The sequence below is a fragment of the Thalassophryne amazonica genome, chromosome 19 (assembly GCF_902500255.1).
Source record: "Thalassophryne amazonica chromosome 19, fThaAma1.1, whole genome shotgun sequence".
Lineage (NCBI taxonomy): Eukaryota > Metazoa > Chordata > Actinopteri > Batrachoidiformes > Batrachoididae > Thalassophryne > Thalassophryne amazonica.
In genome coordinates, this window is record NC_047121.1 from 51947744 (window position 1) to 51964994 (window position 17251).

Here is a 17251-nt window from a genome sequence, read left to right on the forward strand (position 1 = left end):
CGTGTGAGTTTTATTTTTTAGTATATGTTATGCCAGAGTATAACCCTAACTCCTTGAAAAAGTAACTTAGTTACTTTACTGATTATTTTAACAGTAACCAAGTTAGATTACTAGTTACTTTATGAGCTACTTTCAGCAGCTGCTGACACCCCCCCAACTCAACATGAAGCTAATAACCCGTTTTGCCGATACTCACTTTATAATCTCCCTTTCTTGATTTCAGTGAACATAAATACTTTTTATAAAAAATAAAATAGATATCTTTCTTTACCTCATATGTAAATGTTGACAGCACTGTAATGGTAAAACTTAGTTTTTAACATACATTGTTTATAAATGTAACTATTCAATTCTTTCTAACATTTGTCTAACATTTAAATTCTTTCTCAACACTTTAGTTGTTGAAATTATTATTATTATTAAAAGTAGTATTAGTAGTAGTAATATTATGAAAAAATGTCTTTGAAAGTGGACCTTTAATCTAGGGCGGTTCTATGGAGCACCCACCCTCCCACATGGATTTGCTGGCTTGCTGTTTGAGTCAGCCAGGGGCGAGGACATGCACAGAGCGGCACAGAGTTTTAAAGAAAAAAGTGCGTAAAAATGACTTTGTAAAATCATATATCTCTGCGCGTCACCGCGCTTTGAGAGACAGCTGTTCATCAAGTCGAAGCTGCTGCACAGCGGATGCGGCTCTGAGCAGCAACTCGCTGAAAGTGGGTGAAGTGGACAGTACCCCCCCCCCCCCCCCCCCCCCCCCCCCCGCTCACACGCTGCGATCGACCCACAATACAAAAATAATAGTAACACACAGTGACTTGGAGAATTTTAATTTGATTACTGATGTGGAAAGATGAACGTGTTAGATTACTTCGGTCAGATTAGAGTAACACGTTGAAGCAGTGAGAGGTTTTTACTGAATAAATTTAGCCTTATGTTAATATTAGGTATGCACGTGCGATTAGCTCCACACTGACGACAGCTGCTGCAGCACCAACATAAAAGTTGACTCTGGTTGACCGTTTTGTTGCCTGCACATATAAAGTTGCTGGTAGCCTGTGTGACAATATGTTAACTTTGGCTTGTTTAAAACTATTAAAATAAAAACAAAGCATCTTAAAACTGTTTTAATTAAATGGTACCTAATCTGGATTAAGGTACTTGAGATAGTTTAATGTTTTTGAACTGGTTTTAAAGGTCTCCTTCATGCTTTCTGAAAGTTGTTGTTGCCGCGTGACCCTGAGCCGCTCAGCCGTCGGTGTGAATGTCCTCCTGGTCAAAACCCGTCAGTTCTAATTCAAACAAAGCTGGCTGTCTGTGTCATTGACACTCCCATTTGGCTTCATCCTGTGCGGTGGCATGGTGTGGTGGGGTGGGGCTCCAATGACTGGTTGCAGCTTCTGTTCCCAAATTCACTTTTCTTTTGTTGGTCAGTAGTCGATGGTAAATGGACTGCATTTATATAGCGCTTTTCCATCTGCATCAGATGCTCAAAGCGCTTTACAATAATGCCTCACATTCACCCCGATGTCAGGGTGCTGCTATACAAGGCGCTCACTACACACCTTGCCCAAGGGCCCTTAGTGATTTTCCAGTCAGGCGGGGATTTGAACCCAGGATCTTCTGGTCTCAAGCCCAACACCTTAACCACTAGACCATCACCTCCCCTAAAATCTGTGTTGTGAGTTTGCAGTAAATGTTGTAATAGAGGAAGAGTTTCTACATGCTGCATTTTTTTTCATACAAAGTGCAGCTCTGATCTGGGATCTGATCTGTGCTCACAGTAGCATTCATACTGAGTGGTCATGGAGTCGTATTGTGTTTTTTTTGTACCATGTCTGCCTTTTAATTTATTTATTTAAGTGTGATGTACAAAAAAGTCCATCATGTTAGTGCTACATTGCATTTTATTTTTTATCTGAAAAAAGTGCAGTAGCATTTTTAAAAATTTGATATATTTTTTTCATTACACTCTAAATGTGTAAAGCTGAGTGTCATCAGCATATTATTGAACATTGAAAGGTTATTCAATAACTACGCATGATTTGATTAAGAGGTACAGCATAAAGACAGAATAATAAGACCCTTAGACCAAAGCCCTGGTATACTCCATATTTTACTTCACAAAATTCAGATGGAGTCTTCTTTTTAAAGGCTTACTGTGATTGCTCTGATAGGTTTATAATTAACCATGAGCAAACCAGCCCAGAAATGCCAAAACAGAGTTCTCATCCAACCTTACACGAAATAATGGTGTCAAAAACTGCTCTGAGGTATCATAACCATAGTACTGAAGTACATCCATAGTAAGCAGAAGGTCGATTACTTCAGTGAGTGATGTTTCTACAGAATGATGAGATCTAAACATTCACAGGAAAGGTTCAAAGAGATTTGTGTGAAATAAATATACCATAAGTTCTTGTACTTCGGCTTTTTTTTCAAAATTTTGAAATCTGCCTCAGAGGATGTCTTTTGTCTTTGGTGAGTGGTAACGAACCAGCTGTCAACAGCAGAGGCCCGGGGATGTCCAGAGATCCTGCAGAGACATTGGTGGTTGCCATAGCTTGATACTTGATGAACTGCTTACTATTGAGGAAAAACTTTCATTCATTTCAGCTCCACAAATGTTGAGATTTGCTGATTTTTCTCTCGACTCATATTGTTGCAACATTCATGGTTCAAATTCCAGGAGGTACTAGGGGATCTGACCCCAATAATTAAAATTTGCGGCCCCTAAAATATGTAAAAACACCATTTTGAGAGGCTATATTTGACTTCTAAATCTTACTTACCATCCATCCATTTTCTTCTGCTTCATCTGAGGTCAGGTCGCGGGGGCAGCAGCTCAAGCAAAGCCGCCAGACCTCCCGATCCACACACACCTTCCCCAGCTCCTCCGGGGGAACCCCAAGGCGTTCCCAAGCCAGCTGAGAGATGTAGTCCCTCCAGCGTGTTCTGGGTCTTCCCCGGGGCCTCCTCCCAGTGGGACATGCCTGGAACACCTCTCCAGCGAGGCGTCCAGGGGGCATCCGGAAAAGATGCCCGAGCCACCTCAACTGACTCCTTTCGACGTGGAGGAGCAGCGGCTCGACTCCGAGCTCCTCCTGAGTGACCGAGCTCCTCACCCTATCTCCAAGGGAGCGCCCAGCCACCCTGCGGAGGAAACTCATCTCGGCCACTTGTACTCGCGATCTCGTTCTTTCGGTCATGAGCCAAATCTCAGGACCATAGGTGAGGATCGGAACGTAGATCGATCGGAAAATCGAGAGCTTTGCCCCCCTACTCAGCTCTCTCTTCACCACGACGGTCCGATACAGCGACCGCATCATTGCAGATCCTGCACCGATCCGTCTTTGGATCTCACGCTCCATCCATCCCTCACTCGTGAACAAGACCCCGAGATACTTAAACTTCTCCACTTGAGGCAAGGACACTCCACCGACCTGAAGAGGGCAAAGCACCTTTTTCCGGTCGAGAACCATGGCCTCGGATTTGGAGGTGCTGATTTTCATCCCGGACGTTTCACACTCGGCTGCAAACCGCCCCAGTGCATGCTGAAGGTCCTGATTTGATGAAGCCAACAGAACCACATCATCCGCAAACAGCAGAGACGAGATTCTGTGGTTCCCAAACCAGACCCCCTCTACACCCTGGCTGCGCCTAGAAATTCTGTCCGTAAAGGTAATGAACAGAACCGGTGACAAAGGGCAACCCTGGCATAGGCCAACATGCACTGGAAACAGATTTGACTTACTACCGGCAATGCGATCCAAGCTCCTGCTGCGGTCGTACAGGGACCGGATAGCCCTTAGCAAAGGACCCCAGACCCTGTACTCCCGGAGCACCCCCCACAGGGTGCCCCGAGGGACACGGTCGAACGCCTTCTCCAGATCCACAAAGCACATGTGGACTGGTTGGGCGAACTCCCATGAACCCTCGAGCACCCGATGGAGCGTGTAGAGCTGGTCCAGTGTGCCGCGACCAGGACGAAAACCACACTGCTCCTCCTGAATCCGAGGTTCGACTATTGGTTTAATTCTCCTCTCCAGTACTCTGGAATAGACCTTACTGGGGAGGCTGAGGAGTGTGATCCCCCTGTAGTTGGAACACACCCTCCGGTCCCCCTTCGTAAACAGAGGGACCACCACCCCGGTCTGCCAATCCAGAGGCACTGTCCCCGACCGCCACACGATGTTGCAGAGACTTTCTTACCTGTAATAGTAAATTACAGTATAATTTGACTTCAGACTCCCCTGAAGTGAAGTGTTTCTTAACATTAGTTAAACCTCTCGTCTGGTTGACGTCTCTGGTCCCGTTAATGTGGTGTAAGGTTACCGTAGCAGGTTAATGTAAGTAGAGAACTTGCTCGTTTACTTGGTGACCTTCACAGCTTCTGGATTAGATTAAAGGAGAACTGCATTGAAAAAAATGCAGTCAGATTTTTTGAACAAAAAATGACTTACATTTACACATGAGATCCTTCTGAATGTAGTAAAGTAAATCTGCAAGCCCAGATCTGTCATTCAACGGAGAAATCTTCATTTGAAAATGACATATTTACAGCTAACATTTAGCCCTCCACAAATTGTCCCTCTCATCATGGACGCTGCCGAGACGTCACGGACGAGACCCTCTCCCAGCATGCATTGCACCAATTGTAATTTGTGGATTTATGTCAGTTTGCATCTATCAATCAATCAATCAATTTTTTTATATAGCGCCAAATCACAACAAACAGTTGCCCCAAGGCGCTTTATATTGTAAGGCAAGGCCATACAATAATTATGTAAAACCCCAACGGTCAAAACGACCCCCTGTGAGCAAGCACTTGGCTACAGTGGGAACACCTTTTTCTTGTCTTATACGGAAGGATCTACTTTTTTAAAACTTCATATTGTCTTGCAGCACGTTTGGTGAGTACACATTTCTCCGGTACCATCGCAGGATATGGAGGCGAGACCCGCAAAGAATCCCAGTCATTAAAAATATATAAACCTCTCTCAGCGTCCATGGAGCTCTGGAGCTCCAATTGCCGAGACGTGCGGTGCTGTGGATTTTGCTGCAAGAAGTCTGTCCTTGCGGCAACAGGTGTACCGGCCGCTTCACATTAAAACAGCGAGCGTAATCTCAGAACTTGTGCCAAGTGTGCTGCAGCTCCATTCAGTAGACAGAGAGGTGATGCCGGTGTTGTGCGCTGAATCTGGCACAACACCAGCTGCAAAGCAGACACGGGTGGTGTGAGTGGCCCGCGTCGGTGGTTAACGAGCTCGTTAACGAGCCCGCAGACTTAATAAGCGCAGCGGAGGCAGAGAGCGGGAGAGGAAGAACGGCGCCCGCTGTCGATGTCGTTGCTGATCTGAGCACACAGATCTGTATCTCACATTCAGTGCAGCTTACTTTTGGATGTTGAAACCAGGACGTGTATAAGTAACATTACTAACAGATAAAATCAATTTCAAGGCGGGAGCACGTCGTCTTGTCCCTGACGTCATGGTAATGATACGGCTGTACAAACTGTTTTCACAGAGGGCTAAATTTTAGCTGCAAATCTGTCATTTTTAAATGAAGATTTCTCCGCTGAATTACAAATTTGGACTTACAGATTTACTTTACTGCATTCACAAGGGTCTTATAAATACATATCAGCTATTTCTGAAATCTGACCACATTTATTTCAATACATGTCTTCTTTAAGTGTCTACGGATGAAAACTGTTGATCTCTAATTCATTAGTGTTGCCTTAAACTCCTGCTAGCTGACGTTAGCTAGCTCAAGCAAGCATTTGCCTCACTTAATATTAACTAAATAATATTAGTTAACAGATTTGGACAAAACATCTGTCGATGTTATGTTAGGGTCATAGGATATTGTGATATTTTTTGTTGTTTTTAAAGATATTTTAAAATTCTGGTGTTTTATGAGCAGGACTGTGACTGTGCTCACAACGGAGGAGAGGCTAAAGCTAATAACACACATGTTGGATTTTTGAAAACTGTGCAACATTAAATTGGTTCCCTGTTGACACAAAAGCAAAACAAAAAACACAAACTTGCACAGCTTTTTGATGTTAAAAAGTATGGTATGCTAAAGTCATAGCTAATAGTAGCTAACAGCGGTGTGCTAAAGTCATGGCTAATGGTGGCCAACAGCGGTGTGTTAAAGTCATGGCTAATGGTGGCCAACAGCGGTGTGTTAAAGTCATGGCTAATGGTGGCCAACAGCGGTGTGTTAAAGTCATGGCTAATGGCGGCCAACAGCGGTGTGTTAAAGTCATGGCTAATGGCGGCCAACAGCGGTGTGTTAAAGTCATGGCTAATGGCGGCCAACAGCGGTGTGCTAAAGTCATGGCTAATGGCGGCCAACAGCGGTGTGCTAAAGTCATGGCTAATGGCGGCCAACAGCGGTGTGCTAAAGTTATGGCTAATGGCGGCCAACAGCGGTGTGCTAAAGTCATGGCTAATGGCGGCCAACAGTGGTGCACAGCAGGAGAAGGCACCACTGATGTTTTTGGGTGGTAACGATCAGCACGAACGCTGGCGTTAATGTAAACTTGGCATAACTTGAGCTGTGGTTTAAATCTTAAGCGTGGAAACCTCTTTGGTATTTGTCTCTTTGACACAGATCTGTTTAGGGTGTATACACCTTCTCTGACTTGAAGTGCTTTTTGAATATAACGAGAACTGGCTTTCCCACTTTGTCAGGCGAAGGTGCAGCAGAGCCAGGTTTCGCTTCTCTGGTATGTGATCCTGTGTTTGGACTTGGATTTAGGCCATGGCTCAGTTTGCTGACGAGTTCCTAGCTTGATGTGAGGCAGGTGTCGCCCTCTGTCGACCTCCCGGCGCACACAGACGACCCAGATGTACTTATGCTGTGCGTCGTGTTGTGTCACACACTGTGTTTTGGCTGAGTGCAAAGGAAAAGTAAACAGTGCATCTGAACATGTGACGTGTTCCAGCAGGACCGGAGCTGGGCGGGAAAAACCCCACATGGAGCTTGTGTTCAGACCGTCTTGTTTTGTGCAAGTAGAGGCGTGATGGCCATGAAACGAGACTCCGGCGGGATGAAGCGGTGGCGGTCCTTCAGGCTGGCTTTGTGTGCCATGAGGGGTTTTGGTCCTTTGGCGGTACGTCCTGAGCTCACACACCGCCCATGTTTTGTGACTTGGCACTCATGGCATGGCAGCGATGGATTATTGCTGTTTTGATGAAAATAATTAACATCTTGATCAGAATTAAGAAGAAACGGCCACTTCAGGACTCGAAGATTGTAACACAACTTTGAATAAATTTATAGCCTTCGATTTTGTGTGTTTACAGAGAATCCATGCGAGAAGATTATCGGAAAACGGAACCACTAAGCAAACGCAATCCTCACGCTTCACGACCTAAGCCTATATAACACTTTATTAGCTTTGGCGCCTCCTTCTGGTGGTCAGAATAGTCAGAGGGTGTCCACTGTTTGATATGAATTATTATTTATCATGTTTAAGCATATTAATAGAAGTAGATATCAAAGTTTTAAAATATAACGCAATGCTAAAGTATTATTCCCCCCCCCGTGTTTTTAGCAGTGGCAGAAGCTAAAATCTCAGTGATCAGTTGATCACTGAAAGTGGAAGTGAGACCCTTCGGCTGCCCCCTTGTTTGCATTCGGAGTCACCACAGCAGATCTGAGGTGGATCTGCATGTTGATTTGGCACAAGTTTTACACCGGATGCCCTTCCTGACACAACTCCACATTACATGGAGGAATGTAGCAGGGGTGGGGTTTGAACCGGGAATCTTCTGCACTAAGTCCAAGGGCACTAACCACTTGGCCACCACTCCGTCATCACTGAAAGTGAAGAATATTTTTTGAATTCCTGAATTATTATTATATAAATAATGAATGTTTATGATTCAATGGTACAAATATTTCATGAGGTGAAAGCTGAAACAAACCATTGAACTCTGCTTCACCTCGTTCAGTGGTTTGTTTCAGCTTTCACCAAATTAAATATTCGTTCCATTGAAAGAATGTAAAAACATTAATTATTTGTTTTATATAACAGCTAAAATAGATCCTTGTCATTTGATATTTTAGTAATTTATAAACAACAGAAAAGGGACTTACATTTTGGTGTTCCAGTGCTGCTAAAGTCCAAATTGTGACATGTAGTCCAGTGATGCTGTGCACTGACTTCAGACTTTGATTAAAAAAAAGACTTGGTGTCGTTCCTCAGTCCAGCCAAAAATCAGCTTTTCAGCTTTTCATCTGAACAGCTCTTCATGCGCACAGACGGTTTACAGTGGAGTGGATTTTGTGTGTGTATGTTACAAGAATTAGCATTGTCAGTTAGCTCAGTCAAATAGTCATCTCGCTTGTGTTGTGCGCGTACTCACACAAGTGGGTTGTCCACGCGTGTACTGCAAAAAAAAAAGAAAAAAAAAAGACTGTACATCCTCAGTGCAGTGAAAAAAAAAAAATCACATCAGAAATGACAGTACAGTGGATTTGTTTTTGTGTGCATGCGCGCGCGTGTGTAGGTGTGTGTGTGTGTGTGCAGAGTGCAATCGTACCAAACCCATGGAACCAAATTTGCACTCTAATTAATTGGAACCAAGCCGCACTCTAGATGCAATGCAACACAAATGGGATGAATAATCCATGTCATGTGACATACAAAGCACCAATCAAATGACAAGGATCCTCTCAGCCGTTATATAAATTTGTCTGTTTGACTCATTTACATCTTACCAAGTATTTTTTTTTCCTTTTCTTTTTATTCTGGTTCATGCACCAATTAAATCAGATCAAATTCCTTGTATGTGAGAACTTAGCAATAAATTCATTCCTGATTCTGGATGTGGATACAATCTATCTACCAAAGGATGCTTTACAGTACTTTTAAGGCTCTAAATAGGATGTAAACTGGACATTAAGGCTATTTTGACTATGAACACCAGTCCACATGTCAAGGTTGTGGACAAGAAATGTGAAGGCGTGTCGATGGACTGCTGGTCAAAGTAATGGGTGTTGTTTTAAGTATACTGTCCACTAATGTGTTTCCTGATTAATGTTGTCTGATTAATGTCACAGTTGATTACTGTACTACTCTTCCCTTCACAATTCCTAAACGTCTCAGGTTCCTGAAAGAGCAAGTTAAGGTCCTATGTCCATATGACATTTTTTATTTTCTGACAGAAACATGCTGAGGAGTGCCCAGCGCGTTCTTAAAAAAACACTCCTTGCGGGGTGTTTCTATGACAACAATAACTAACTAATGTCTAGTTTATAATGTATGGTGAATAAAAAGCACTCACTCTCAGCAGGAAAAGTCTGTCCAGTCTGCTACCACAAATGAGTTTTTTTTTTTTCTATTATTCCGGTTTATGTTAACACCAGAAATATACGAGGTGAGTAATCATAACATACAGGATAGCATTAATAACTGTGCAATGCTGCTCTCAGGTTTGAGTTCATTTAGAACTCTAACACTGGCATTCCATTGATACTCGTGTAATTCCTCTTCAGAAGCTTGTGAAAAAATGAATTTCTCTTGTGTGACACATTTGTTAAAGAAGAGTTGAGCACTCGGAGGCTGGCAGTGTTTTAACACGACTTAGGCTGTAAAAAAAAAAGTGAACTTGTCTTTTAATTCTGATTGTTTTACATTGTTATTGAAAATAATTGATTGCAGCTTTGCATCGTGCATGGTTTGAGCGTGCCTAGAGCCCCCGCCCCCCACGGCCACCTCCAAACAAACTGTTCTGCAAAGAGCTGGCACCGTTCCCCTCATTCCTCAACAAGGAGTCATAATTCACAAAGCCGCACCCGAAGGCTCAAGCGCTTTTACCCACAGAAACAACAGCAGGAAGAAAATAAAGAAAAGCACTTCTTTTTTTTTTCATTTGGAGTAGAATGAGCTCATGGCCTCCTTCTGTCTCCTCCCTCCACCCTTCATCACTCTGAGCTCCTCTGCTGTCCTGAAGTAGCTCCTGGGATCACTCTGCTCCTTCCAGCTGGGGAGTTTTATTAGATACTTATCTGCAAATCACAAGCTAAAAGTCGGAACACGACTTTAAAATGACGACAGCCAGAGCTTGTAAATCAGCAAAGACTGAGACTGAACAAAGCTGGGAGTCAGAGGGAGAGAATTATGAATCCAAGAAGGATTTCTGAGGGTAAAGTTCACCAAAAGTTTTTGGCTGCAGCCAAACAGGCTCGAGGAACTCGACCCCTCACCGCCACCACACGTCCAAGTAAAGCGCGTAAAACAGAGCTGTCTTCTCTGGGGTTTCCCAGTCTGATTCTTTTCCATCCCAAACATTCTCCTCATCAAAGTGCTACATAATACAGAGGGAATGAAATGAAAGAGGACTCTGGTTTGGAGGCATCACACGGAATGTTTTTTTTCCCAGCATATGTGTACTTTCAAGAAACAGATGTTTAATATACATTCAGCATAAATTAAACTTCAAAATCAGGATGATTTAGCACTGTTGCCTCACACCAAGAAAGTTGTGGGATCGATTCCCACCTGTGGCCTTTCTCTGTGGAGTTTGCATGTTCTCCCTGTGTTTGTGTGGGTTTCCTCCGGCTGCTCTGGCTTCCTCCCACATTTAAAGACGTGCAGGTTAGGTGGACTGGAAACTTTAAAGCTCATGTAAGTCAAATTTCTGTTTTTTACGAACAATAAAGTTTTATCTTATCTTGAATTGTCCAGGTCTCCCTTGCAAAAGTGGTCTCGATCTCAGTGGGACTAACCTGGTTAAATAAAGGTTAAATTAAAAAGATGTGTCCAAGTGGGAGTAAATGTGTCCCTGTGACAGACTGGCGTCCTGTCCGGGGTGAGCCCCGCCTCACGCCCTGTGACTGCTGGGATAGGCTCCACCCCCTCCCATGACCCTTAATTATGAGTAATCCGGTATAGAAAATGGATGGGTGGAAATCTGGATGATAAATCTGGGTGCTGGATTGGCAGCAAAGAAAATGAGGAGGATGGAATTCCTACATTCAATTAACACTTGGCACAAAACGGCCAGACTTACATGCAACTTATCCTCCAGTGTGAGTTCTGCATGATTATTAATATTAATAATAATGATTGTCATTGCAGCCACTCACAGATGAGTTTGGCATCTTATAGGTTGAGCGCAGACCGAGACGTGTGTGAGCTGCAGGGCTTCTCGTCTTTTAATCCATTAAACATCGTGTGCGTGCAGTAGTACTTGGTTTTCTGACTTTTTGGATCCAGGACAAGATGAAGTATGAGACGCTGGGAAAGATGAGATGTTTCAGCCAAGATGTGCCAGCGGGGAGCTCCTCTGCCACACGCAGGTCTAGGCGTTGATTGGAGCCCGCCCCTATCCACTTGGGCCTGAAAAGGATCTATACCACAGTGGTAGCAGGGTCATAACCCTGACATGGGAGGCTCATGGGCGATGCACCTTGCCCAAGCTTGCCCCAAAACAGTGGCAAATATGGAGTAGTGACATTCTCTTCAAAACCCTAAAACTGTCGAACCCAAGGCCTCTGTACCAGATCCAGTTTAAAGTCTCACCCAGGACTAAATAATAGTAATAACAGCAACAACAATAACTAAAAATAAACTCCAATGATAAAAGATTGAACACCGAAAATAAAAAGTACACCACAATAATGCACAAAAATCTGAAATTACAGACCTGATAAAAACCCTAATGGACTTGCATTTCTATTGTAATGTTTCCAAAGTTGTGCAAAGCAGTTTGTGTCTGATTTTATTTTTTATTTATTTATTTATTTTTTTTGTCAAACTGCATCAAGTAACATCCAACATGTTGTCCATCGCACATTGATTTATGTCTTTTTTTTTTTTTTTAAGTTATAAGTCTTATGTTAAGGAGCAGCACAGGCTGTGGTGTGCACATGTGCTACATTGAGTTCCTGTCTGTTGTAAAATTCATCTCCAGGGAAACGCTGTGTTACAAAGTGAGTTCCACATACAGAACAAAAGTGACTTATATGTGGTGTTTTTTCTCTCTCTTGTCACAAAGCATTTTTAAAAATTATATCATTTATTTAACAAGAGAGACCTGGTTGAGAAAGCATCATTACAATAATTACACCATAAATAATACAAACAAACACCATATCATACACCATAAAAGAATAAAAACAAATATTAAATTCAAATACAATGAAAGATTAACATTTTAAAAAAGGACACAGTAGTAAAAGTGATTAAAAGAAAACTCGAAAAATATTTACAGTGACCATTTTTTTTTCTTGATTCTTTAAAATGGATTTAAATTCCCCAACTGTGGTGAGTTTTGATAAGTGTGACTTGTCCGCTGAAAAATACATTCGTCCTCGTCTGAAACACCTCCTGCAAAATTTCACTTGGTTGTAGTCAGTGTTGCCACAGTTACTTTGAAAAAGTAATCCAATTACTGATTACTTCTTGAAAAAGTAACTTAGTTACTTTACTGATTACTCAATTGTAAAAGTAACTAAGTTAGATTACTAGTTACTTTTTTAGTTAGTTTCCCCAGCTGCCGACAACAACCCTCTGCCACCTCAACATGACAGTGATACTTGTTTTGCCAAAACTCACTTTATAGTCACCCTTTCTTGACTTCAATGAAAATAAATACTTGTTTCATAAAAAGTAAAATAAAGACCTCTATCTTGACCTCATATTTAACTATTGACACCACTGTAACAGTAAAACTTGCAATTTCTAACCTACATTTATAAATGTAACTATTATTCTTTTTAACATTTTTCTAACATTTAAATTCTCTCTAAACATTTTACTTGTCGAAATTATTATTATAAGTAGCATTAGTAGTTGTAGAAAAAAAAGGCTTCAAAACTGGACCTTTAATCTAGGGGTGTTGTGGGGGGGGTACATCCTTGCCCCATGCCCCCATTCCATCTGGATTCGCCCCTGCTTTGGTGTTTGAGCACAAAGAATGGATAACATTTATTTATGCAGAAAACATGACCAGATTTACAAGTAAGAAAGTTTTATTGCGTTTTCACATCATGTGGTCCTCAAAAAGAGAGTTTAGGTGCATTTGAGTGGAAAATAGTGTTAGTTTTGACACGTCGCGGAGGATCAGCTGTTTTTAACGAGCAGATACGGAGAGGCTCAGCTTAGAATTCTAAAATAAAGGAGAAAAAAAAGCATAAAAATGTCTTTGTAAAGCTCAGTGCAGGTGTGCTGTTGTCACCGCGCTTTAAGAGATGAGGACGAGCTGCTGCAGAAAACCGTGGATGAAAAGCTCACAGCTCGCTTAAAGTGGACAGTTCAGTTGAACCCCGACCTCCTGCCCACGGACCAAGTTTAATGCTGCTATCAACCCACAATGCAAAAATAATAGTAACGCACAGTGACTTGGAGAAGTAACTTTAATCTGATCACTGATTTGGAAAGATTAACGCGTTAGATTACTCGTTAGTAAAAAAAAAAAAGTGGCTAGATTAGAGTAACGCGTTACCGGCATCACTGGTTGTAGTGAAATATTTGTGTTTGATGTGTTTCTTCAAGATGAGCATATTTATGAGGAAATGATCAAAATATTGAGAAATATTTAATGTTGTGAAGTCGAAGTCAGGAAGTCCTATACAGGCCTGATGACCTGAATCCATATCTAGATCCAGATATTGATATTCCCAGACCTGAAGTCAAAGGACAGCCACAGGTTCTGTCCTGGCTCTAAGGTCTGTCTTTCTCTTGCTGCAAATTACAGCTGTTTGGCTCTGACTAAGATTTGTGCATCTGTCGCGACCACAGTCGACAATAATCAAACGCCTCTGCGGGGAGAAGACGGCAGGTTCACTGTTTAACACCTGAGGGCAGCTGGAAGAGCGGCCTCAAATATTTCCATCACAGAGCCCGCTGAGACAGCTGGGACCGGGAGGTGGACCACCCAGCGGTCTGCTGGAGTTCTGACTCACGTCGGCACTGCTGCGGTTACTCATAACAACCTGCAATTTTCAGTTGAGCAAATGAAGTGACGCACACAGAAGAGTGAGCTTTAAAATCCACACTGCTCTTAAAATATCGCAATATTGACAACGTGGATTAACCAAACCGCATCCTGAGAGCAGGAGTGGAGAGTTAGCCCACCGGGCCATCCGCTCAGATCACACAAATAAATAAATGGAAGTGCTGGGCTCAGCTGAAAATGGACACAGTGGCAATTTTACATTTCTGCAGACTTTAATTGGACAGTTCAGAGTAAATGGACTGCATTCATATTGTGCTTTTCCATCTGCATCAGATGCTCAAAGCACTTTACAATAATGCCTCACATTCACCCCGATGTCAGGGTGCTGCCATACAAGGTGCTCACTACACACGGGGAGCAACTAGGGGATTAAGGACCTTGCCCAAGGGCCCTTAGTGATTTTCCGGTCAGGCTGGGATTTGAACCGAGGATGCTGTGGTCTCAATCCTGACACTTAACCACTAGACCATCACCTCCCCTTGAAAAGAAAAAAAAATTTACAAGAGTGGACAAACAAACTCAAAAGACTACAAAGTGACTTGGTGACTGCTCCCAATATTCACCCACAAACCTGGATAAGGTATAAAAAAAAAACCCAAATAAACGGGCCTTGGTTCCATAAACACATACAGTTTCCACAGGTTGAAGCTGTGGAAGCACATTTAGAGAAGCCTCATACTTCATTCATGTCACCAACAAGAACATCGTCAGCAGAGTCTCTGCACAGTGAAGTTCTGATTGTTTCCAAACACTTTTGCCTTCTGTAGAAACCTGTGTTTGCTTGTTGGTGTGAAGCTTACGTTCATCTCTTCCCAAAGCTTTATCACTCGATTGAAATGTTGGATTGGGACTTTGGGATCTCTCTTTTTGAGACCGAATGATTGAGTGCATGGTCAGACCAGAAATGTGGTGCACTAAAAGCTGATTCTCTTCTCTCCCTCTGTTTTTTTTTTTCTCTCTTTCGTTCTCCAGGACATAGGCCTAGTGTGAAAGGGGGATGTCAAATCGTGACTCGCTTGGATTTGGGGACCTGCTTCCTCAGGATGTGGTTGAGATTTTTGCCCAGGAGAAGCACGGCAAAAGGGGCCGGAAGAAGCGCAGTCACTCACTGGGCCGAGCGTTTGGCTGGCTTAAGGGCAAGAAGAAGAAGCACGATGGTTCTAATGGACAGAGGCTCGGTCTCGGTCCGGCACTTGACTTGGCCTTGGATGTGCACCCTACTGGGAAACAGGGAGCCCACAAGTCAGGAAAGCACGGGCATCACCAGAGCAACAGTCATGGTAAGACGGTATAAAATCCTTTTTATTTTTGTTCTTGTGACTTAAAAAATGTGATGAAATATCCTAAAACTAACTCTCCATCATACTGCTGCAGTATTAAAATGCCGTACTTGTGGCTTTACGTTCTCCAAGTACAGCTGGAGTTGCATCAGGTAGAACGCGAGTTGCCGGCGGCAGCTGGAAGCAAAAACAAATTTGGATTTGCATATTTTTGCCTCATCTATAACACACAGTACATTTTAAACAATTTGAAATACAAATAATGACTGTAAATTACAACCTGTAACCAACATGATTCTGTTGCTGTGAATATTGTGACAAATTTCAAGGTGCAAATTCTAAGCAACATTATTCCATCCAAATGTGCTTTGAATTATGAACTATTTTCTTTTTAATATTCCAATTTAAATTTGTCCACAGGTTGACTTGCTCAAAAACGATGGTGTGCTTAGCTTCTGAACTTGCTGTATGCTAACTAGCTAGCAGGTAAAGAGTTGCTTGAAGAACGTAGTTGAGCTGCCGGTGACTTAAAACAATGTTCCACCTTTGGAACAGTTCAGATTATGTGATGGTTTGCTTCTGTTTTACGCGTTGTTAACGTTTGTTGGCTCAGCGATCAGCAGAATGAAAAAGGATTTTGGTGGACAGAAAATACGCCCACTTGCGTAAAAATGTAGCCTCCTTTAGTGAAACGGATCCATTGATCGCCTGATTGGTCCTGATTTGACTTGGATGGGTTGAATGATCCCCAAACATGGTCAGCTAAGTTACCAAGCTAGAGCTAGCTAAGGCTAACAAGCTAGGTTACTAGGGTCCAGGTATGCTATTATTTATTTTATTTTATTTTTTGGCAGACCTTGTGGTGGCTTTTACAGCAGGATTAAAAAACTATGACCCTAATATAACTTCAGTAACTGGTTCTGTCAGCAATTGGTGTAGCTAATGTTACGCAGTTATTAATACGTATGTGCTGTTTAGTGCTAACAGTGCTAGCATACAAATTGAACAATACTAAAATTTCGCCAAAAGTACTGGAGCAGAGACCACGTACGGCTAACTGCACAGCAAGTCATATTGTATATTTCTAATTTATATATTTATTTTAATATTCTCAGACCATTAGTGGCCAGTCGCTAGCAGTGTGTGCTCTGCTAGCAACTGTCACTCAAATCAACTGCACCCCTAATTATTAATAACTTTATTGCTTATACTTGCTTAAATTCAGTTATATAATTCACCCCATACAGTTATAAGGAAAACTAGCTGTAGAAATCAAAACATTTTTTGTGTCAGAACGTTAGCATGTTATGTTCTGTTATATATTTATAGAATATATATATTTGGACATTTTAACATGAGCTTCTGTGGGGTTTGACTCACTTTTTGAGCCAGCCTCAAGTGGGCAGTCGAGGAACTGCAGCTTTGGGCATTTCCGTGTTAGCGTCATGTTTCAGTGCTGGAGACTGTTGCTTGAGTGAATGACGCTGACATGAATTTGAAATATGCTGCCAAGATGCTCGTGTGACCGAGTCTCAAACTCGCACCTGATTAAACAAATCAGTCCAGCCAATGAACAGCTGACAGACGCTCACTTTTGAGCAACTGAAAACACGTTTCCTGTCAAACCAGATTTGCGTGCAGCAGCGACCCGTGTGTTTAAAGTGCCTCAGCTCCTCATCGGTACTTTAACGTGTGTTTTGGTGAGATTGTACAGCAGGAAGACGGCGGTGAGGAGCCGCCGCTTGGCGGTTTCTTAGCTGGAGGGATGTTTGAACAGTCCAACCTCCTGCATTCTGACCTTCAGCTTACTTTGTTTGCTGCTGACGCCGACACTTACCTGGTCTTTAGGTTTCATGTAGGTTAAAGATCACGTGGCGGCTGTGAGCCACATGAGACATTTATGAAGGACGTGATGTATTCCGTGCACAGTCGACACTTTAAAACTCCCCAAGGACAAGATGAGTCACGTGAGTGCAGACGTCGAACAACAGG

General features: G+C 42.6%; 1 protein-coding gene across 3 annotated transcripts in view; it reads left to right on the plus strand.

Annotated features, from left to right (window-relative positions):
* si:dkey-157l19.2 (uncharacterized protein KIAA1522 homolog) overlaps positions 1-17251 on the plus strand; it is a 51124-nt gene that overhangs the window by 8169 nt on the left and 25704 nt on the right. For 2 of the 3 annotated variants that reach the window (XM_034195262.1, XM_034195263.1), the window contains exon 2: positions 14952-15259. In XM_034195262.1, coding sequence (XP_034051153.1) covers positions 14977-15259 — 283 coding nt within the window. In that variant the 5' untranslated portion in view covers positions 14952-14976. Of the gene's footprint in view, positions 1-7103; positions 7124-14951; positions 15260-17251 lie in introns of those variants that run through there. The other variant, XM_034195265.1, reaches the window with a different exon arrangement.